This window comes from Gorilla gorilla, chromosome 2 (genome assembly GCF_029281585.2).
Source record: "Gorilla gorilla gorilla isolate KB3781 chromosome 2, NHGRI_mGorGor1-v2.1_pri, whole genome shotgun sequence".
In the NCBI taxonomy this organism is placed as follows: Eukaryota; Metazoa; Chordata; class Mammalia; order Primates; family Hominidae; genus Gorilla; species Gorilla gorilla.
In genome coordinates this window covers 22,348,557-22,369,991 of record NC_086017.1, presented here as the reverse complement: position 1 = coordinate 22,369,991, position 21,435 = coordinate 22,348,557, and the positions used below count along the sequence as shown (strand labels likewise).

General features: G+C 44.4%; 3 protein-coding genes and 1 long non-coding RNA gene across 13 annotated transcripts in view; 2 read left to right on the top strand and 2 right to left on the bottom strand.

Moving 5' to 3' along the window:
- The window catches only part of MKRN2 (makorin ring finger protein 2), a 29,138-nt gene extending 27,418 nt beyond the window's left edge, over positions 1-1,720 (bottom strand). Inside the window, exon 1 of one of the 3 annotated variants that reach the window (XM_004033634.5) lies at positions 1,441-1,720. In XM_004033634.5, coding sequence (XP_004033682.1) covers positions 1,441-1,466 — 26 coding nt within the window. In that variant the 5' untranslated portion in view covers positions 1,467-1,720. Of the gene's footprint in view, positions 1-1,351 lie in introns of all 3 variants that reach the window. The other 2 variants (XM_004033636.5, XM_055381030.2) reach the window with 2 other exon arrangements.
- LOC134758034 (uncharacterized) lies at positions 1,660-5,384 on the top strand. The gene is made up of 4 exons (XR_010132767.1): positions 1,660-1,762; positions 2,282-2,442; positions 2,649-2,780; positions 4,472-5,384. It is a non-coding gene; the product is annotated as an uncharacterized lncRNA (long non-coding RNA).
- A 7,714-nt stretch (positions 5,385-13,098) lies between these two features.
- Positions 13,099-18,842, top strand: MKRN2OS (MKRN2 opposite strand). 2 transcript variants are annotated; one of them, XM_031009563.3, is made up of 4 exons: positions 13,099-13,320; positions 15,328-15,377; positions 16,531-16,693; positions 18,122-18,842. In XM_031009563.3, the coding sequence occupies exons 1-4, from the start codon at positions 13,103-13,105 to the stop codon at positions 18,360-18,362; spliced, it is 672 nt and encodes a 223-aa protein (XP_030865423.2). In that variant the 5' UTR covers positions 13,099-13,102; the 3' UTR covers positions 18,363-18,842. The 2 variants fall into 2 exon arrangements, with proteins under 2 accessions (XP_030865423.2, XP_055237008.1); XM_055381033.2 differs by lacking the exon at positions 15,328-15,377.
- The window catches only part of TSEN2 (tRNA splicing endonuclease subunit 2), a 60,168-nt gene continuing 53,745 nt past the window's right edge, over positions 15,013-21,435 (bottom strand). For 4 of the 7 annotated variants that reach the window (XM_055381025.1, XM_019024610.4, XM_055381026.2 and 1 more), the window contains exon 12: positions 18,931-19,375. In XM_055381025.1, coding sequence (XP_055237000.1) covers positions 19,181-19,375 — 195 coding nt within the window. In that variant the 3' untranslated portion in view covers positions 18,931-19,180. The other 3 variants (XR_008677951.2, XR_010132765.1, XR_010132764.1) reach the window with 3 other exon arrangements.

Below are 21,435 nucleotides of genomic sequence, written 5' to 3'. Positions count from 1 at the left end.
TTTCTGAGCATAAGATTCCTTATTTGTAAAATAAGATACTACAGAGTTGAGATTCAATTATAAAGCATTATTACATAAATGTGTACTGTTTTGTGGACACTTCTTAGATGAGGTACGGGAATAAATGGTAGAATTAAACCATAGAGCGAGGGGAGGAATACAGAGGTTTTTCTAGGAGGCTACAAGCTGCTTTACAGTGCACAATGACCTAGGAATACTTCCTCCAGCAGGAGAAACTTTATACAAATAAAAATACGTAAACACACACAAACCCGTCTTCACAAAACACCTTCTAGTACAAATAACCTAGTAAAAGTCTTTTTATAGACACTAGGTGCAAATTTCTGACAACAGCTTAACATAAGCCACCTGGGCCTTAGATAAATTGAACAGTAAATGTACACTAATGCTAACAGAAAACTTACTACACAGTCACGTCTCAACTATTCATACCAATGAAGAGAAGTAACAACATAGAAAATAAACTGTTTATTACACAAACTCTATAACTGTTTTTAAGCAATGTTTCCCATAAAAATTATTAAATGAAATTTGCATTTTCCAAGCATACAATTCAATTTGCGTTTTCCAAACATACAATTCAATAGGACCAGACTCCATTACCAGTAAGCCACAAGCTGACCAAGCAATGAGGGTGTTACACAACCACACTATTCTATTTCATACGAGCAGTCGTAATGTAGCTATCTGGCTATTTTCTACAATAAACCATCCATTACCGTGGCATTTCTCCTCGTAAATAGCTCTCTCAGTAAGATAAAAGAGTGTCAACGTCTTTCGGTCTCAGTTTCCTGCACTGTAAAATGGTAATAATAACTACTAAGTTGTCTTACTGTGAAGTCTGATGATAATGAATATAAAGGACTTGGAAATATGCAGGGCGCTTCGCCGATATTCAGAATATGCTACCTGTCGTTATTTTCCACACAACAACTTTTACTTGTTAACTCTCTGCAAGTTTAGATTGCATCTGGATTCTCCAAACTTTGAGGCCCTCATAATCGACTAACAAATTACTCCTATGTGGTATCCCCATTTGTAACCGTCCTCTCGGCGTCCCTTTACTCAACTTCAAATCTTTTCCAGTTAAAGCGTAAGCCCCAGAGCCTTCCCGACAGCGCCCCGGCATCTTGCACGGCCCTGGCTAGGACGTCCTTCCTCCCAGCCCATGGGGGCCACGCTTCAAACTCGGGGCGTAGCCCCCCGCGCTGGCCTCGCCCAGCGTCTCGGCCACGCATCCCCCGGATCCCCGGCTCTGGCCGCAGCGCTCGCTCTGCCTCGCAAAGCCCCGCCGCGAACAGCCGAGTAACTTTCCGAGTCCCGCTCTAACCTCAGGTTCCCGGACCACAGCACTGGCGCACACCGGCCCCCCTGCGGCCTGGGGGAGCGGCCCGAAGCTCCTGGCTCCAGCGCACTGACCTGCAAGTGATCTGCTTGGTGCTCATGGTGGCTGGGCCGAGGGACCGTCGTCGTGCCACCGCCTCTCGCAGCCGCTGCCGCCTCGGCCTTGGCCCTGGCCCGGCCCATCCCGCGTAGCCGCGTCACGCCGGCGCACGCCGCCCCTCCGGTGTGGCACCTTTGTAGCGCCGGCGGGTAACCTAGCCGTCGTCACAATTGGTTCCGCACCGGAGATCGGGCCGGCTGTCCCGGCATCCCTGCTCTCGGTGTCCCGCACTTCCAAGCCTCCGGGGCGGAGCCTGGCTGGCATCCTAGTCCTGCCAGCCTTATCCCGATGCCTACTGTTAGTGCCTGCGATTCTGCCCCGATCGCCAAGAGTATTCCTTAGGGATCTCCCGCCTCCTTCGAGGCACTTCACCACTCCTGGGGAAACTCCAGCCTCTCCTCTTAATCCCGGATGCCCCTATCCATTCATACTCGCACTCACTGGGCACCCTTCTCAGGCCCTGCCTCAACTGTTCCCGCCGTACCTCGCCTCCCACTTAAGGAAATTCCTTAGCTCTCTCCCAACTGCTCTTTCCCCAAATCTCTACTTCCACAAGTTTTAGTCTTCATTTTCTTTCCTGCCAGTCTTGTGCTGCTCGTCTTCCATTTCCTATGGTGGAAACCCCAAAAGTTATTTTTGACACTTCCCTCTAGCTCTCTATACCCTGCAGATTCTGCTCCCACACCTCTGTCCAATGCGTCCTCTTCTGCCCCTTTCCACCGTCCCTTCTACCTAGCACCATGCGATACCTTTTTTTTAAAAAATTATTATTATTATTATTATTTTTTGAGACGGAGTTTCTCTCTTGTTGCCCAGGCTGGAGTGCAGTGGGGCGATCTCGGCTCACTGCAACCTCCGCCTCCCGGGTTCAAGCGATTCTCCTGCCTCTCAGCCTTCCAAGTAGCTGGAATTACAGGCGTGCACGCCCGGCCAGCCATGCAATAGCCTTTTAACTGGTCTTCTGGCTTCCGTTCCAGGTAAAAATCTATTTTTAAAACATAAATCGGATCATGTCATTCACCTTTTAATCTTACAATGGTTTCTCATTGCTTAAAAACTCGAGATACATAACATGCACAATATAAGTGCACCAAACACATTCTATGAATTTTTGCACATGCATACACTCATGAAACTACCACCCAGATCAAAATAAAGAATTTTTTGTTTTGTTTTGAGGCAGGGTCTTGCTCTGTCGCCCAGGCTGGAGTGCAGTGGCGCCATCATAGTTCAAGCAGTCCTCTGCCTTAACCTCCCCAGCAGCTGGGAATACAGGTGCGCGACGTCCTGCTCGACTAAACTTCAAAATGCTGGAGTAAGGAGAGGTTGAGCCGGAAGGATCCTTTGAGCATAGCTCACTGCAGTCGAGGCTGCAGGGGGTGGGTGGGGGCTGGATATTATCGACACCCCAGAAGGGCTTCCTTATGGTCCTTCCCAGTCAATACTTTACAAAGGTCATTGCTTGGGTTCATCTCTATCACTATAAATTAGTTTAACTGTTCTTGACTTTCATATAAATAATATTTCAGTACCTACGCTTTTGTCTGCCTTCTTTTGACCAACATTTTATCTGTGAGATCTTTCCATGTTATGTATGTATAGCTGTATGTTCTTTTTTTACTTTGCTATAAAAATATTGAGTCTTCCAATGAATGAGCATGGTATATACTTCCAATTATTTAGAACTTTTGAAATTTTTCTCAGGAATTTGGAAGTATACTGGAAATTTTGTTTTCTGTGTCTTGAATATTGCATTTTAATTCATAACACATTTGATCCATGCAATTCATGCTGGTAAAAATTACACGTCTTTTTTTTTTTTTTTTTTTTTGAGACGGAGTCTTGCTCTGTCACCCAGGCTGGAGTGCAGTGGCATGCTCTTGGCTCACTGCAACCTCCACCTCCCGTGTTCAAGCGATTCTCCTGTCTCAGCCTCCGGAGTAGCTGGGATTATACAGGCGCACGCTGCCACGCCCAGCTGATTTTTTGTGTTTTAGTAGCGACGGGGTTTCACCCTGTTGCCCAGGCTGGTCTCGAACTTCTGAGCTCAGGCAATCCACCCGCCTCGGCCTCCCAAAGTGCTGGGATTACGGGCGAGAGCCACTGCGCCCAGCCCATGCCACTTATTTTTAAAATTCAGCTTATCTCATTCTTTTTGGAATACATTCACGATCTGAATGTTATTATGTTCAAATATTTTAAAAGCGTAAAGTGAAAAGTCTCAGTCTTCTGTCAATTTAGTTCCCGCCTCTTCAAAACAAAAAGCAGAAACATTTTTTAAAACCTCAAAACCTGGCCACTGTTATCAACTTTGTATATATCTTTCCAGAATTTCTTTAAATATACACAAGTAAATACATATATATTATTTTCTCCTTTTTGTAGAAAAGATAACATAACGTACTGTTCTGCACAGCGTACATAATCAGTGGAGATTTTTCCATATCAGTACATAGAGCCTCTTCCTCCTTTTGTAGAACTGTATAGTATTCCGTTGTACGACTATGCCATAAGTTATTTCATCAGCCTTGTACTGCTGGTGCCCTTTAGGGTGTCTGTGCAAATAAAACACTGGATCGGGCACATGTTCTCAGGATCTCCTGAGGTCTGTGTCATGGGCTATATATATATATTTATATATTTCATATGTATTTCATATATTTCATATATATTTATGAAAAAATAATACAACACTGGATCAACGACAGCCAGTGTGCACTTCCACAAGCTGTACCCAACAGCTTGGTTCCTACCACTGTCATGGTACTTAGCACTTAGATTTTTCCCGAAGGATGCAAGCAGTCTCCACTTGGGGTTCTTCCGGCGTTATCTGGCGCTGGGCACTAAACACCAAGTCCTGCCCCACCCGGGACGTGGAACTCACTTTCCTCACCCCCAGGGAACCCGCGCTGGCAGAGAAAGCAGGGCCACTCGCTCCTGCCCGTAGCAGGGGCGCGTAAAACTGCGTCTGCTTGCTAACCACCAGCTCCCGTTCTCGCCCCTTAGGAAAAGCAACTTTGCTACCCAACACTCGGGAGAAAAAGGCGTATCAGATAGAAGCGGGTGAAGAAGCTGAGAAAACAGAAGAGAAGGGTGGCTGCCAGCTCGGGACTCAAAATGGCCATCTGGGCGTAGAGACACAGAGACCCTTTGCGCAGACGTGCGCCGAGGGTCTTGCAAAGCTTTCGTTTTCTTTGTGTGCCGACCTGCCCCTAGAAGCGGTTTTCGATGCTATTTTAAATGATATTCCTAAAATTTCCGAATTGCTTGTTGCTTATATATAGAAATACACTAGATCTTTGTATACTGACTTGGGATTCAGCTCCATGCTAAATTTTGAATTAATTCTAATGGTTTATTTGTAGTTAGTTATCGATTTTCTATACACAATCACGCCATCAGCAAATAATGACAGTTTTGCTTCCTTTTCATCTTTGTATCTTTTATTTCTTTTCCTTGCCTTATTGCATGCACTGTCTACAGCCTTCAGAACAATGTTAAGGAGAAGTAGTAATAGTGTACATCTTATTTTGTTCCTGGAGTCAATAAAAATATTTAATATTTTACTTTAAAATTATTTAATATTTTAATTAAAATGTTAGCCTAGATTTTCTTTTTAGGCTATCCATTGCCAAATTAAGAAAGTTTCTTTCTAGTTTTATTAGCATTTTTACCATGAACACATCTTGACTTTTATCACTTTTTTTTTGCATGTATTGAGAAACCTATATTGTTTTTCCCTTTTATACTGATAATGTATTGAATTATACTGATTGATTTTTAATGTTAACCCTACCCAATTGCTCAGGATAAACCCCACATGGCCATGATATATTTTCTATAAATCATCTATTTGTTAAAATTGTGTTTAGAATTTTTGCATCCTTGTGTATGAGAGATATTAGTCTGTAGTGTTCCTTTCTTATAATGTCCATGCCAGGTGTTGGTATCTGGGATGTGCTGGTCTCATAAAATGAGTTTGGAAGTCTTTCTTTTCTATCCTCTGGAAAAGTCTGTGTAATATGGGTATTAATTTTTCCCTTAAACATCTGGAAGAATTTACCATAGAAGCCATCTCAGCCTGCAGTTTACTGTGCAGGAAGATTTTTTTTTTTTTTTTTTTGGAGACCGGGTCTCACTTTGTCACCCAGGCTGGAGTGCCATGGTGTGATCTTGGCTCACTGCAACCTCCACCTCCTGGTTTCAGCCCCTCAAGTAGCTGGGACTACAGGTGTGCGCCAGGCACGCTCCACCACTCCTGGCCAATTTTTGTATTTTTTGTAGACAGGAGATCTCACTATGTTGCCCAGGCTGGTTTCAAACTCCTGAGCTCAAGAAATTTGCTCACCTTGGCCTCCCAAAGTGCTAGGATTACAGGCATGAGCCACCATGCCCAGCCTGCAGGATTTTTAATTAAAGATTTAAATATGGGGCATGGTGGCTCACACCTGTAATCCCAGCACTTTGGGAAGCCCAGGCAAACAGATCACCTGAGGTCAGGAGTTCAAGACCAGCCTGGCCAACATGGAGAAACCCCGACCCTACTAAAGATACAAAATTATTCAGGTGTGGTGGTGCATGCCTGTAATCCCAGCTACTCGGGTGGCTGAGGCAGGAGAATCGCTTGAACCCGGGAGGCAGAGGTTTTGGTGAGCTGAGATGGCGCCATTGCACTCCAGCCTGGACGACAGAGTGAGACTCCGTCTTAAAAAAAAAAAATTAAAAATTTTAGAAAATTAAAAATATCTAATTGCTTTCTTATATATAAAGCTATTCAGATTTCATTGTTTTATGGGAGTTTTGGAAAGCTTTTTTTTTTGAGATGGTCTTGCTCTGTTGCTCAGGCTGAAGTGCAGCGGCACAATCTCAGCTCACTGCAACCTCCGCCTCCAGGGTTCAAGCAATTCTCTGCTTCAGCCTTCCAAGTAGCTGGGATTACAGGTGCCCACCACCCCGCCCAGCTAATTTTTTGTATTTTTAGTAGAGACAGGGTTTCACTATCTTGGCCAGGCTGGTCTTGAACTCCTGACTTAGTGATTCACCTGCCTCGGCCTCCCAAAGTGCTGGGATTACAGGCGTGAGCCACCGCACCCAGCCTTCTTTGTTTTTTGTATTGGAGCATTTAGTCCATTTACACTAAATGTAATATAGTTGGATTTAAATGTATCATCTTGATTTTTTTTTCTTTTTTCTGAGACAGAGTCTCACTCTGTCACCTAGGCTGGAGTGCAATGGTGTGATCTCAACTCTGCAACCTCCACCTCCCGGGTTCAAGCGAATCTCCTGCCTCAGTCTCTGGAATAGCTGGGACTACAGCCATGTGCCAACACGCCAGGATAATTTTTGTGTTTTTGTATTTTTAGTAGAGACGGGGTTTCACCATATTGGCCAGGCTGGTCTCGAACTCCTGACCTCAGGTGATCTGCCCATCTTGGCCTCCCAAAGTGCTGGGATTACAAGTGTGACCCACTATGCCTGGCCTTGATTTTTTTCTTAATAAATCCTTCATTGAAATATGTTTATTTTCTATTCACATAATCTGTTATTTGTTCTTTATTTATCCTTTCGTGTATTCCTTTGGATTGAGTATTTTCCATTATTCTACAGTTTTTTCTTTATTGGTAATACACTTTTTTTTTTTTGAGATGGAGTCTTGCTCTGTTGCCCAGGCTGGAGTGCAGAGGCACAATCTCGGCTCACCGCAGCCTTCGCCTCCCAGGTTTAAGTGATTCTCCTGCCTCAGCCTCCCGAGTAGCTGGAACCACAGGTGCATACCATCACACCCGGGCTAATTTTTGTGTTTTTTGTAGAAATGGGGTTTCACCATTTTGGCCAGGCTGGTCTCAAACTCCTGGCCTCAAGTGATCCACCCACCTCAGCTTCCCAAAGTGCTGGGATTACAGGCGTGAGCCACTGTGCCCGGCTTTTTTTTTTTTTTTTTAATAAAATGTAATGACAGAGGGGTGGTGGTGCTCATTTTGTGGGTCTTGGCCACTTGCTGTCAGGGCAGGAGGGTGGCTCCTTGGGTTGGTGAAAGCGGTATGTAACCAAGTCCAAAGGAGACAGGGGCAGGATTTTGCCTCTGTCATGTCCCACCGATGGGTGGATTCCTACGCAATCTGAAAGAATGAACTAGACCTGTATTACTGATACTGTGAAGAAACTGGTTATTTTACCAAGGCTTTGACTGGAATGGTACACTTTCCTTTAAGGAATCAAATGGATATGTATCCACTAGGGAATGTATTCGAGTCACACAGCAAACTATGTTAGTAGAGGAAGTTATCTGAGTTACCCAACACCAAAATATGTTACCGGTGGCAGGTGTCCGAGTTACCGGCAGTGAATCTGTACCGGCCTGCAGCAACCTCAATTCTTGCCTCCTCAGAAGAAAGAATTCGACTGAGGGGCATAAGGCAGAAAAAGAGCCTGAGGCAAGTTTTACAGCAGGAGTGAAAGTTTATTAAAAGGCTTCAGAGCAGGAATGAAAAGAAAGTAAAATATACTTGGAAGAGGGCCAAGTGGGCATTTTGGAGGACAAGTGCGTGGCTAGGTTTTAAAAATTTTTTTGTAGAGATGGGGTCTTGCTATTTTGCCCAGGCTTACTCTATGGGTTTTGACAAATGTATAATGACATATTACAGTAGTTTCACCGCCCTAAAAATTCTCTGTACTCTGCCTATTTATCCCTCCCTTCCGTCAACCACTGATCTTTTTCCTGTCTCAGCAGTTTTGCCTTTTCCACAGTTTCATATAGTTGGGAGTCATACAGTATACAGCCTTTTTAGATTGGCTTCTTCCACTCAGTGATACGCATTTAAGTTTCCTCCATGTCTTTCATGGCTTGATATCTTGCTTCTTTTTGGCACTGAACAATAGTCCCTTGTCTGGATGTACCACAGTTTTTCCATTCACCTGCTGAGGGACATCTTGGTTGCTTCCAAGTATTAGCAATTATGAATGAATTATGAATGTAAATGTCTATGTGCAGGTTTTTGTGTGGACGTAGGTTTTCATTCATTTGGGTAAATACCAAAGAGCACAATTTCTGGGTCATATTGTAAGAGTTTGTTGAGTTTTGTAATAAACTGGCAGACTATTTTCCAAGTCACTATACCATTTTGCATTCCCACCAGCAATGAGAGTTTCTGTTGCTCCACATCCTCTCCAGTATTTGGTTTTCTCAGTGTTTTGGATTTTAGCCATTCTACTAGGTGAGAGTTCATCACTAGAAAATTTGCCCTATAAGAAATACTAAAAGGAGTTCTTCAAGCCAAAATTATAGGGCGCTACCTATAATCCCAGCACTTTGTGAGCCTGATGTAGGAGGATCCCTTGAGTCCAGGAGTTCAAGACAAGCGTGGGCGACATAACAAGACCCTGTCTCTATAAAAATTAAAATTAAAATATTAGCCAGCTGTGGTGTTATGCATCTGTAGTTCCAGCTGATTCGGAGGCTGAAGTGGGAGGATCCCTTGAGCCCAGAAGTTTGAGGCTGCAATGAGCACTGATTGCACCACTGCACTCCAACGTGGGTGACAGAGCAATACCCTGTCTCAAAAAATAAAATAAAACAGGCTGGGTGTGGTGGCTCACAACTCTAATACCAGCACTTTGGGAGGCTGAGGCAGGAGGATCACTTGAGGTCAGGAGTTTGAGACCAGCCTGGCCAACATGGTGAAACCCCATATCTACTAAAAATACAAAATTAGACAGGTGCAGTGGTGCATACCTGTAATCCCAGTTACTTGGGAGGCTAAGGCAGGAGAACCGCTTGAACCCGGGAGATGGAGGCTGCAGTGAGCTGAGATTCCAGCCTGGGAAATGGAGCAAGACTCCATCTCATAAACAAACAAACAAACAAATAAATAACATAGGCCAGGTGTGGTGGCTCACTTCTGTAATCCCAGCACTTTGGGAGGCCGAGGTGGGCAGATCACAAGGTCAGGAGTTCAAGACCAGCCTGGCCAACTCTATTAGAATATAGAAACCCCATCTCTATTAAAAATACAAAAAATTAGTCAGGTGTGATGGTGGGTGCCTGTAGTCTCAGCTACTTGGGAGGCTGAGGCAAAGGGATCGCTTGAACCTGGGAGGTGGAGGTTGCAGTGAGGCAAGATCACGCCACTGCACTCCAGCCTAGGCGACAGAGTGAGACTCCGTCTCAAATAAAATAAAAAATAAAATGCCTTTAAAAATCTTTTAAAAACTACAATTTATGTAGTTTTCTGTGTCTATGTTTTATTTTATAACAAGATTAAGATAGAGAAAAGGTAAAAAAGGATTGAAGATGCTTGTGTTGAAAAAAAATGCTGGTATATTTAAAATGTTTATTAAAGCACGGTGCCTCAATCTCTTTTCATGAGATTAACAATACCTCTTGGTGTTGGTGTCGGAAAGATTATATTCTCAATTGAAAGTGGCTTGGGTCGCTGAAGCAACCTAACAAACAATACCATGTGGTTTATTTATGTATTTATTTGAGACAGAGTTTTGCTCTGGAGCCCAGGCTGGAGTGCAATGGTGCAGTCACAGCTCACTGCAACCTCCGCCTCCTGGGTTCAAGCGATTCTCCTGTCTCAGCCTCCCAAGTAGGTGGGACTACAGGTGTCTGCCACCACGCCTGGCTGTTTTTTATTTATTTTTTTATTTTTTTGAGACGGAGTCTCGCTCTATCGCCCAGGCTGGAGTGCAGTGGCCGTGATCTCGGCTCACTGCAAACTCCGCCTCCCGGGTTCAAGCGATTCTCCTGCCTCAGCCTCCCAAGTAGCTGGGACTGCAGGCACCCGCCACCGCGCCCGGCTAATTTTTTGTATTTTTAGTGCAGACGAGGTTTCACCGTGTCAGCCAGGATGGTCTCGATCTCCTGACCTCGTGATCCACCCGCCTCGGCCTCCCAAAGTGCTGGGATTACAGGCGTGAGCCACCGCACCCGACCGGCTAATTATTGTAATTTTAGTAGAGACGGGGTTTCACCATATTGGTCAGGATGGTCTTGAACTCCCGACCTCAGGTGATTAACCTGCCTTGGCCTCCCAAAGTGCTGGGATTTCAGGCGTGAGCCACTGCGCCCGGCCATACCATGTGGTTTGTATTAATAATGAACAATCTCAGGTCTTTGTCACCTGAGCTGACTGTCTAGCTATAACCTCTCTGCCTTCACTGTAACGAGAAGGTTGGTTGAAATGATTTCTGAGGTCCTTTCTAGTTCTGTGAGTCTGATGATCATTCTCATGTTATAACACTGAAGATGCACTTTTCTGCATTTTAGCATACTGTAATGTATTTAAATGTACATTGTGAAATACTTAACCCTCCTGAAGTGCCTTTACCTGCCATGACACCTTCTCTGTGGGTCTCCCCCTTAAGACTGCTTATCTTTGGAACTACAGGCATCAATTAGGCCTTGGTTAAAGTGTAGTACAACCAAAATGTGGGTTCCCATGAAATCTGAAATGAACTAGACCTGTATCACTGATATTGTGGAAAAGTTTCCAAGATGAGGCAAAAACACAAATTTCAAAACAGTATACAATATAACAATATTGAGGGTTTTTGTTTTGTTCTGTTTTTCTCTGTCACCCAGGCTGGGTACGGTGGTGTGATCATGGCTCACTGCAGCCAAGACCTCCTGGGCTCAAGCAGTCCTCCCACCTCAGCCTCCCAAGTAGCTGGGACTACAGGTACACACCACCAAATCTGACTAATTTTTGTATTTTTTGTAGAGATGGAGTCTTGTCATGTTGCCCAGGCTGGTCTCGAACTCCTGGGCTCAAGCGATCCACCTGCCTCAGCCTCCCAAAGTGCTGGGATTATAGGTGTGAGCCACCACGCCCGGCCAATATTGAGCTTTAAAAGAACCTAACATACCATTAATTTTCTCTAGAAAGTAGAATATGGTGGGTGAAAAATGTTATGTGAGAAACAAGGGGCATTACTTTTTTTCCAAATATTTTTATGGAATTGCTTATTTTATTTATTTATTTATTTATTTAGAGACAGGGTCCCACTCTGTCGCCCAGGTTAGAGCACAGTGGGATGATCTTGGCTCAATGCACCCTCGACCTTCCAGGCTCTAGCACTCCTCCCATCTCAGCCACCTGAGTAACTGGGACTACAGGCGTGCACCACCACACCTAGCTAAAAATTATTTTTAAATTGTACACCCCATCTACCCTGATGTGATTATTGCACATTGTATGCCTGTATCAAAATATCCCATGTAGGCTGGGTGCGGTGGCTCACACCTGTAATCCCAGCACTTTGGGAGGCTGAGGCAGGAGGATCACCTGAGGTCAGGAGTTCGAGACCAGCCTGGCCGACATGATGAAACCCCATTTCTACTAAAAGTACAAAAATTAGCTGGGTGTGGTGGTGGGCACCTGTAATCCCAGCTACTCAGGAGGCTGAGGCAGGAGAATTACTTGAACCCAGGAGGCGGAGGTTGCAGTGAGCCGAGATCACACCACTGCACTCCAGCCTGGCGACAAGAGTGAGACTCTGTCTCAAAAAAAAAAAAAAAAAAATCCCACATACCCTTTAAATATATACACCCATTATGTACCCACAAAAATAAAAAATTTAAAAAATTATTTTAAAATTGAAAAATTATATACTGCATATAATAAAATGCACAGCTTGATGATTTTTCACAAATGGAATACTCCCATATTATTAACACCCAGATGAGTCACAACAGCCCTGGACCCGAGAAACCACCTCTGTCCTCTCCCAGTCAGTATCTCCCTCCTGTAACCACTATCCTTATTTCTAACAGGGCTGTTAACTATTTAAAAAAATCCCCAGAACATTCTGGATGTTAATTTTTTTATAAGCAAAATTACTTTTATAATATAAAATGTCAAAATAAAATAGCCTTAAATAAGGATTTATTTATGCAACAACAAATGATCTAACCAATTCTGGGAACACAAAAGTAAAGGTCTCCAATTTCAAGAAGCTCACAGACTAACGGGAGAAACAAAACTAAATGATTAAATAACAGTTCTAGGCTTGGTGCAGTGGCTCATGCCTGTAATTCCAGCTCTTCGTGAGGCCGAGGAAGGCCTCTTCAAGTCCAGCCTGGCCAACATGGTGAAACCCCCATCTCTACCAAAAAACACAACAATTAGTTGGGTATAGTGGCGTGTGTCTGTAGTCCCAGCTACTTGGGGAGGCTGAGTGGGGAGAATCACTTGAACCTGGGGGTGGAGGTTGCAGTAAGCCAAGATCGTGCCACTGCACTCTAGCTTGGGTGACAGAGTGAGACCCTGTCTCTAAATAAATAAATAAGAGTTCTGACGGAAATATGAATCCAGCGCTGCCACTGCAAGGGAAGACTGGGGGAAGCTGAGAAAACTTCCACAGAAAAGTGAGGCTTTAAAGGATGAATAAGAGCTGGCAGTTATCAGTTACCATAAACAATGGAAATAAACAAATAGAAACTAGCTCTTTAAGATACAGTCTATGGGGAGGCCTGGCTACTGGTTAATCCTATCTGGTTTGGCTTCTGAAGCCATCAGTCAGGATGACATCACCATTGATCAGGTTCCTTGGGGCGCTGTGCATTCGCCAGGTGTATAATGAGGAAAAGGAAGTCTCCGGAAACCTCCCCTAGCATTCCAGGAGGCGAAAGCTATGCACTGCGCAGAGGCTGGGAAGGCTTTAATTAAATTCAACCACTGTGAGAAATACATCTACAGCTTCAGTGTGCCCCAGTGCTGCCCTCTCTGCCAGCAGGACCTGGGCTCGAGGAAGCTGGAGGACGCACCTGTTAGCATCGCTAATCCATTTACTAATGGACATCAAGAAAAATGTTCATTCCTCCTCAGACCAACTCAGGGGACATTTCTTAGGTACAGTGTTTTTTAAAGTGTTAAATTGCATTGTGCAAACTTTTCCTTCTGTTTTAGTCACTAAAGTTTCCTTTTCTTAATACATAATGTGTGAGGTTTGGTGGACAATTTTTTCGGTGCTTTGGCCTTAAATCCTGAGATGCAGGCCTACTGGCTTCATAAAAACAGATGGTGTGCATATGTTCCTGCAGTAACAAGTGCAAGAATACATGTGGAATATATGAAGAGTAAACCTGCTCATATGATTTTCAGAGAGAAAAATATGTGCTCAGAGGCTAACCAGGAAAATGACCCAGCAGCTAATCTTATCTAAATAATACCTTTACTGTCAGTTAATTTGTAGTTTCAGTGACAAACAGGTACAACCTACAGGGCCCGATGAACGGGCACTTGCAGACTATTTTGCATGGAGGCAAATTAAACTGAAGACTAGAACTGATCTGTTTCCACTGTAGACACCACCTGGCTTTAAGAACAAATTCAGTTCTCTCTTGCTGAGAGCGCTGGCATGAACAAAAAGGATGAATTAGAAAGCAAAAGAAAGGATTATACCTTTTTTTTCCCCCCCGCTCTTGTTGCCCAGGCTGGAGTGCAATGGTGTCTCAGCTTACTGCAACCTCCCACCTCCCGGGTTCAAGCGATTTTCGGGAGTCTGCCTCAGGCTCCCGAGTAGCTGGGATTACAGGCGCCCACCACCACACCCGGCTAATTTTTGTATTTTTAGTAGAGATGGGGTTTCACCATGTTGGCCAGGCTGGGCTCAAACTCCTGACCTCAGGTGATCCACCTGCCTCAGCCTCCCAGAGTGGTGGGATTACAGGCGTCAGCCACCGTGCCCCGCCAGGTTTATATTTTATTGTCCCCGTGGAGTTTACCAATAGGATTAGGATCGGCCCAGCATAAGCCAGGCTTTAGGTGAGCATGGGTCATAGAATGTTGGTGTATGCTTTAGGAAATATGTTCAGCTCCTGCGTATCATTAGTCTAATGCTCCCTAGAGTTTACCCTCCTAACTTCCTGTCCCCTCAAGAGTGCTGGTTTCGAATAAGAAAATGGGAGTTGACTACTCACCTTCCTGCCTACTAACTTCCTTAATTTCCTTCTGGTCCCTATGAGGATTAAATGAACCAAAGTATGTAAAAGGTTTTGGTCATACTGTTAGGTGCTAAATAGACAGCATCCCTGGGCCTTGCTCAGGGAGGCAGCCAATGCAGAAAGGACATTACAGGCTCTGGCGTCATAAAGCCCCTGATTCCTATCCTGGTTCTTTTAACCAGCTCCAGGTATCTCTGGTTCCTTATCTGTAAAACAAAGATTAAAATTGTCATTGTTTACTTTTTTTTTTGAGACAGGGTCTTACTCTGTTGCCCAGGGTGGAGTGCAGTGGTGCAAATCTCGGCTCACTGCCACCTCCGCCTCCCAGGTTCAAGCGATTCTTGTGTCTCAGTCATCCGAGTAGCTGGGATTACAGGTGCCCTCCACCATGCCCCGCTAATTTTTGTATTTTATTGTTTAGTAGAGACGAGGTTTCGCAATGTTTTCCAGGCTGGTCTCGAACTCCTGGCCTCAAAAGATCCTCCCACCTCAGCCTCCCAAAGTGCTGAGATTACAGGCGTGAGCCACTGCATCCAGCTGGCTCTATTTATTTTCTTGGACAGACTCTCGCTCTATCCCCCAGGGTGGAGTGCAGTGGTGCGATCTTGGCTCACTGCAATCTCCACCTCCCGGGTTCAAGCTATTCTTGTGCCTCAACCTCCCGAGTAGCTGGGATCACAGATGCACACTAACACACCTGGCTAATTTTTGTATTTTTAGTAGAGATGGGGTCTCGCCATGTTGGCCAGGCTGGTCTCAAACTCCTGGCCTCAAGTGATCTGCCTGCCTTGGCCTCCCAAAGTGCTGGGATTACAGGTCTGAGCCACTGTGCTCGGCCTCCTCCTACTTTAAATGCCAATTCTTCATGCCAAATACCTGCAAACCAGAAAAAAACAAACCTTGTTTCTTTCAGGGAGTATGATGGAAGGTCTGATCTTCATGTTGGAATAACTAACACAAATGGTAAGCGCAGTTTTGTAGCTTAAAAAACCCCTACTACCCAGCAAAAGGAAAGCAGTATTTGTGGAGATTTGATTATGGCAACATCTAATAAGTGATTCCATTGTTCACTGCGTTCTCGTACTGCACCATGAGGTGGGCATTGCCCCCAAATGAGAAATATTTGACTTTATGGCAAATTATCACTAACAATACAAAATATTTGAAAGCTCTTTAATATTTTCTCAGTGAAGAGCCTCACAAACCTGTACATTTTTTATTGGTTTTTAAAAGAGGAAGAAATAGATGTCCAGTGAGATTGACTTGCCCAAGACCTCCCATCTTGTGTCTGAACCAGAATTTGGAACCAGGCCCTCTGACTTCCAATCCTATGCTCAGCCGACTACCACTGGGTCCCCACATTCTAGGGACGTCAGGAGTAAAGCAGGATGTGGTGGGGCCTGCAGTGTTTTTTTGTTTTTTTTTTTTAAGGAAAGTGAAGATTAAACAAAACTTCCTTTGGCCACCTATAGCTCTGAGGGCAGTGTGCAACCCTTCAGCCAGAAGCTTTCTTGTCTGCAGGAAAAGGGCCTGGGTGGAGCCACCTGCAGGATGTGTAGCCTGGATATGGTGAGGCAGGTGAGGCACCTACCCAGGCCTCACAGGTGAAGTCTAATAACAGCCTTTCCTTACCCGCTGAGGCAAGAGAAACTGATACTGTGATCAGAAACCCAGAACGGTTCTGAACTTAGTTACCCACAAGAACAGTCATACTTACCACCATCTTTAGCAGGTGGAAATTTATTCCTGATTTAAGGAAACAAGATTGACCCACTGGTAAATACAGAACTTCAATAAAAATATTGGAGATGATGATCCTGGTGCCTATCATTGTCTCTGTTTCCTGGGGGCAACTTCACAGCCCTGAACAGCAGGTAGAGCTAGAACTGGGTTTCTCTCAAGGAAATGATTGCTGATAACAGGGAAGGCTACAAAAATCCCTCCATGACTGTAGGCAAATCTAAATCTCATTAGGTGGATGGAAGATTCTAGAACCTCCCCCCTGGATTTATGTTATGTAAAGTTACCACATGACTACCGTCATTTTCTGATGTCTCTTTTTCACAGAGGTGTGTGTTTCCTTGAGGCTCCACATGACTTTGGTTTTGATTTGCAGGGGTTGTGTATAATTACAGTGCACACGGTGTCCAGCGAGACGGAGAAGGGTGGGAAGAGAGCATAAGCATCCCATTACTGCAGCCCAACATGTATGGAATAATGGAGCAATGGGACAAGTACCTGGAAGACTTCTCCACCTCGGGGGCCTGGCTGCCTCACAGGTACACGACTGCAAATGCTGCCCCCTCGCTGACACTCACATGCTATGCAAGTGGGATCCCCGTGTAGCCTCAGCTCACAGAGGACTCAGCAGCACTTAGCTTCATGTTGAGCCGATACAGAGATATTAGCATCTCTAACAGAATTTAAACAGAGGTTGAACTACCCTAGGTTTTCTGCAGAGGTGGGTCAGCACACACATACAACAAACTCAGCGTTGTAAGAGCTGAAAGGTCTAGAACCTGTATTCAGTTATTTTAGTTATGTGACAAGATATTTTTACACATAAATAGCAAGTCACGATACTATATTTCCTTAAAAATTAAAAAAAAAAACCAATATTCAGGCTGGGCACAATGGCTCTCGCCTGTAATCCCAGCACTTTGGGAGACTGAGGCAGGTGGATCACCTGAGGTCAGAAGTTCGAGACCAGCCTGGACAACATGGTAAAACCCCGTCTCTATTAAAAATACAAAAATAGCCAGGCGTGGTGGTGGACGTCTGCAGTCCCTACTTGGGAGGCTTGGGCAGGAGAATCACTTGAACCGAGAGGCAGAGGTTGCAGTGAGCTGAGATCACGCCATTGCACTCCAGCCTGGGCAACAGAGTAAGACTTCGTCTCACAAAAACAAAAAAAACACAAAAAACAATGTTCAAAATGTAAAAGCTTCTTTTTTGTAATTTTAGCAATTTCCAGTTAATTTCTCACTCTCAACATTTTATAAGACGTATAGCATATTTGTGGATTTAAATTATTTGGAGGTTTCCCCCGAAATAAGTTTAGATACTATGGAATATCATAAAACTCATATGGAATTCCATCTCTAAACTCTAGAAGTTCAATAAGTTCCCCAAATTGGTAGTTAACTTGCAACTGAGTAACCACTCTGAACATCTGGGTGAGTCTATGCCAATCTGCAGCAAGCAGAAACGGCCCAAGAGACCAAGCATCCCCCAGAATTGCATTTTTTTTTTTTTTTTTTTTTGAGATGGAGTCTTACTCACTCTGTCACCCAGGTTGGAGTACAGTGGTGCGATCTTGGCTTACTGCAACCTCTGCCTCCCGCTGGTTCAAACAATTCTCCTGCCTCAGCCTCCCAAGTAGCTGGGACAACAGGCGTGCACCACCATGCCCAGCTAACTTTTGTATTTTTTGTAGGGACGGGGTTTCACCATGTTGGCCAGGCCAGTTTCGAACTCGACCTCAAGTGATCCTCCCACCTTGGCTTCCCAAAGTGCTGGGATTACAGGTGTGAGCCACTGCACCCGGCCTGAAGTGCACATCTTGAAGCTTCTTAACCACATAAGCCAGCACATGCAGGGGCCTTGCTTGCTGAGGCACCCGATTTCAGTTAGGAAAGGCCTTCAGTAGCTTCACAGCCTGTTCTGAGCAGCCTTTTCTTCTCAACACCCTTATTCTCCTCCATAAGGTATGAAGACAACCACCATAACTGCTACTCTTACGCACTCACGTTCATTAACTGCGTTCTGATGGCAGAAGGTAGACAGCAACGGGACAAGAGTGAATTTACGGAGAAGTACGTGGTCCCACGGACAAGGCTGGCATCCAAGTTCATCATACTCTACCGGGCGATACGGGAGCATGGCTTCTACGTCACTGACTGTCCCCAACAGGAGGCACAACCCCCTGAGGGTGGCGATTTGTGCTGAGAGCTATGTAAGCGCAGCCCGGACGCTGGAGGGTAGGGTGGTTGCTACCTTTAATCAGTACTATGGATTTCTAAATGCATTTAACTGTGGTTAATAAAAACGTGTATGGGCCGGGTGTGGTGGCTCACACCTGTAATCCCAGCACTTTGGGAAGCTAAGGCAGGTAGGTCACCTGAGGTTGGGAGTTCGAGACCAGCCTGACCAACATGGAGAAACCCCATCTCTACTAAAAATACAAAATTAGCTGGGCATGGTGGCGCATGCCTGTAATCCCAGCTACTAGGGAGGCTGAAGCAGGAGAATCGCTTGAACCCGGGAGGCGGAGGTTGGGATGAGTTGAGATTGTGCCATTGCACTCCAGCCTGGGCAACAAGAGTGAAACTCCATCTCAAAAAATAAATAAATAAAAAATAAAAACGTGTATGGCTTCCCTTCAAGCATATGTCAGCTTACTACATCATAAGACTTCATAAAATAAAAATTGCCCTAGGTTTTAAAAATTATACGCATTCCAACAAAATTATTTTCATATCAATGAGGTTTTTAAACTAAGAATCCATTTACAGCATAAAGTGGTAGCACATTTTATTCACAGAGCAATGAAAATTATTCCTATAAATTAATGTGAGCGAACAAATTCACCTTCCAATGTGCATACAGAAAGTGGGGATGTGAAGACAGCAAGGTGGGTGAGACACAAGTTATGAAGTAATGAGTACCTTCTCCTCGTGGTTTTTACTTTAAAAGCACATGCTAAGGGCCGGATGCAGTGGCTCACGCCTGTACTCTCAGCACTTTGGGAGGCCAAGGCGGGCAGATCACTTGAGGTCAGGAGTTCCAGACCAGCCTGGCCAACATGGTGAAACCCCGTCTCTACTAAAAATACAAAAATTAGCCGTGCGTGGTGGTGCGTGCCTGTAATCCCAGCTACTCAGGAGGCTGAGGCACGAGAATCGCTTAAACCCAGGAGGCAGAGGTTGCAGTGATCCAAGATCGCAGCATTGGACTCCAGCCTGGACGACAGAGCAAGACATCACAAGAAAAAAAAAAAAAAAAAAGCACATGGTAAGCTCATGATAGTGAACAACAGTAAAACAAAACCAAAAATCCCCTCAGAATCTAAATCAGGAAATGGTCACTCCTTTTAAATGAGCTCTTCTGAGTCTATTTGCACAAACGAGCCCAGCAATGACTGAAATCAGTAAAATTCCAGTCTGTGTCAATTTCATTTTGCCTGACCTGACACATGGAGGCTCGGAGGTTGGGTTTGCTGCTACAAAGCACTTCTTCTGCCCACTGAAAAGGCAGAGTTCAGAAAGCACATGAAGAGAGGGCTATCTTCTTTCTCTGACACCTTCACAGGAGGCTGGGGAAACTGGGATGAGAAACTAAAGAAATGAGGTGATTTTTAACAAGTATGTTGGAGTCTGTGCACTGAAAGAATCATCGAACTTCAAAAGGCCAACATGCAAAACATTCCCGAATTCCTCTTTGGAAACTTCTTCCAGAACTCGGTTGTTTTTGACCAAATGTGATGTACTACTTCACTTAATCTTATTCCCCAGCCTTGGTACTAACTGATGTCTAATTTCCAAAAATCAAACCCATCTTAAAGGTACCAATAACCGCCTCGTGTTAAAATAACTTAGGGGGAAGCCATTACACCGAGATGGATCCAACACCCAGTTCCAAATTAAACTAAATGAAACTTAAGATCAGCCAATCCTAAATGGCCAACTGAGCATTAGTTACACAATCAGATACTTGCCACTGGGATAACCTAAATAAGACAACTGCTCAAACTTTAACCAACCAACTTCTCTCCTGTGCCTCCTCACACACCCTCTAAAAGCCTCCCTTCACACCCTTCTTCGGGAGCCCGAACCACTTCAGTTTTGGTGCGGCTTGATTCACGAATGGCTGTTTGCTCAAATAAACTTTAATGTGTTTTGTCCTTTAACATTAGTAATAAAGATATTCAGAAAACTTGCTACAGATCCTTAAAGCTTGTTTCCAAATAGGCATTTAGTCCATGTTTCAGCACAGTTAACTTCAATGGGAAAGAATGCATGGCATAGCGACATTTGCATTTACAAGCTCAGGTACTTTCCTTCAAACACAAAACTGCCCACCCAGAATTTGATACCATTTTAAGCAGAACTATGACTAGTATTCCATGGTGTTCAAGAAATCAACAAAACCCCAGAGGGTAAAGATAAAAGAATTCCAATTTGCCCCCATTTCTTCACATTTTATACTAGGATTCAGCTTCTCTAGTCTAATTCTTTACTCATTATTAGTAGTAACGGCAGCTGCATTTAATGAGTATTCATAAAGGACTCCCCACCAGAAGAAACATTTATTCTTCCTTGTCAATCCTCAAGACCATCCTCTGAGGTGGGTCTTAACATTATGATTCTTTTATTGATGAAAAGGGAAATTGAGGAAACGTCCAAAGTCATACAGTGGCAAAACTGGGGTTCAAACCAGGGTTTGACCACGAAAGCTGTGCCCTTAACCCCTGGGCCACACTGCAGTGGTCAAGAGGACAACCCCAGCAAATTGAAAGGGACCAACTGTACCTAGTATGTGCAGAAACTGGGTCAATACTTTGCCATCATTAGAGAAGAAAAAGGAGAAAGTAAGGATTTGCTTTTATCAACATTCAAACATGGAAAGGAGGTAAACAATAAAAGTCAGCTAAAATAAATAATATAAGAAATGCCTATTTCATGCTAATTTCCCTTAGGGGCTGCAGCTCTTTTCTTTTTCATTTATTTATTTTCTTGGAGACAGGGTCTTCCTCTGTTGCCCAGGCTGGAGTCCGGAGGCACAATCACGGCTCACTGCAGCCTCAACCTCCTGGGCTCAGGCAATTCTCCCACCTCAGCCTTCCCAGTGGCTGGGACTACAGATGCACGCTACCACACCCAGCTAATTTTTTTAATTTGTAAAGACAGGGTCTCACTATGTTGCCCAGGCTGGTCTCAAGTGATCCTCCCACTTAAGCCTCCCAAAGTGCTGGGATTCTCACCCCTTAATTTTCAAGGAAAGCTTTAGATGGTCCCCATTT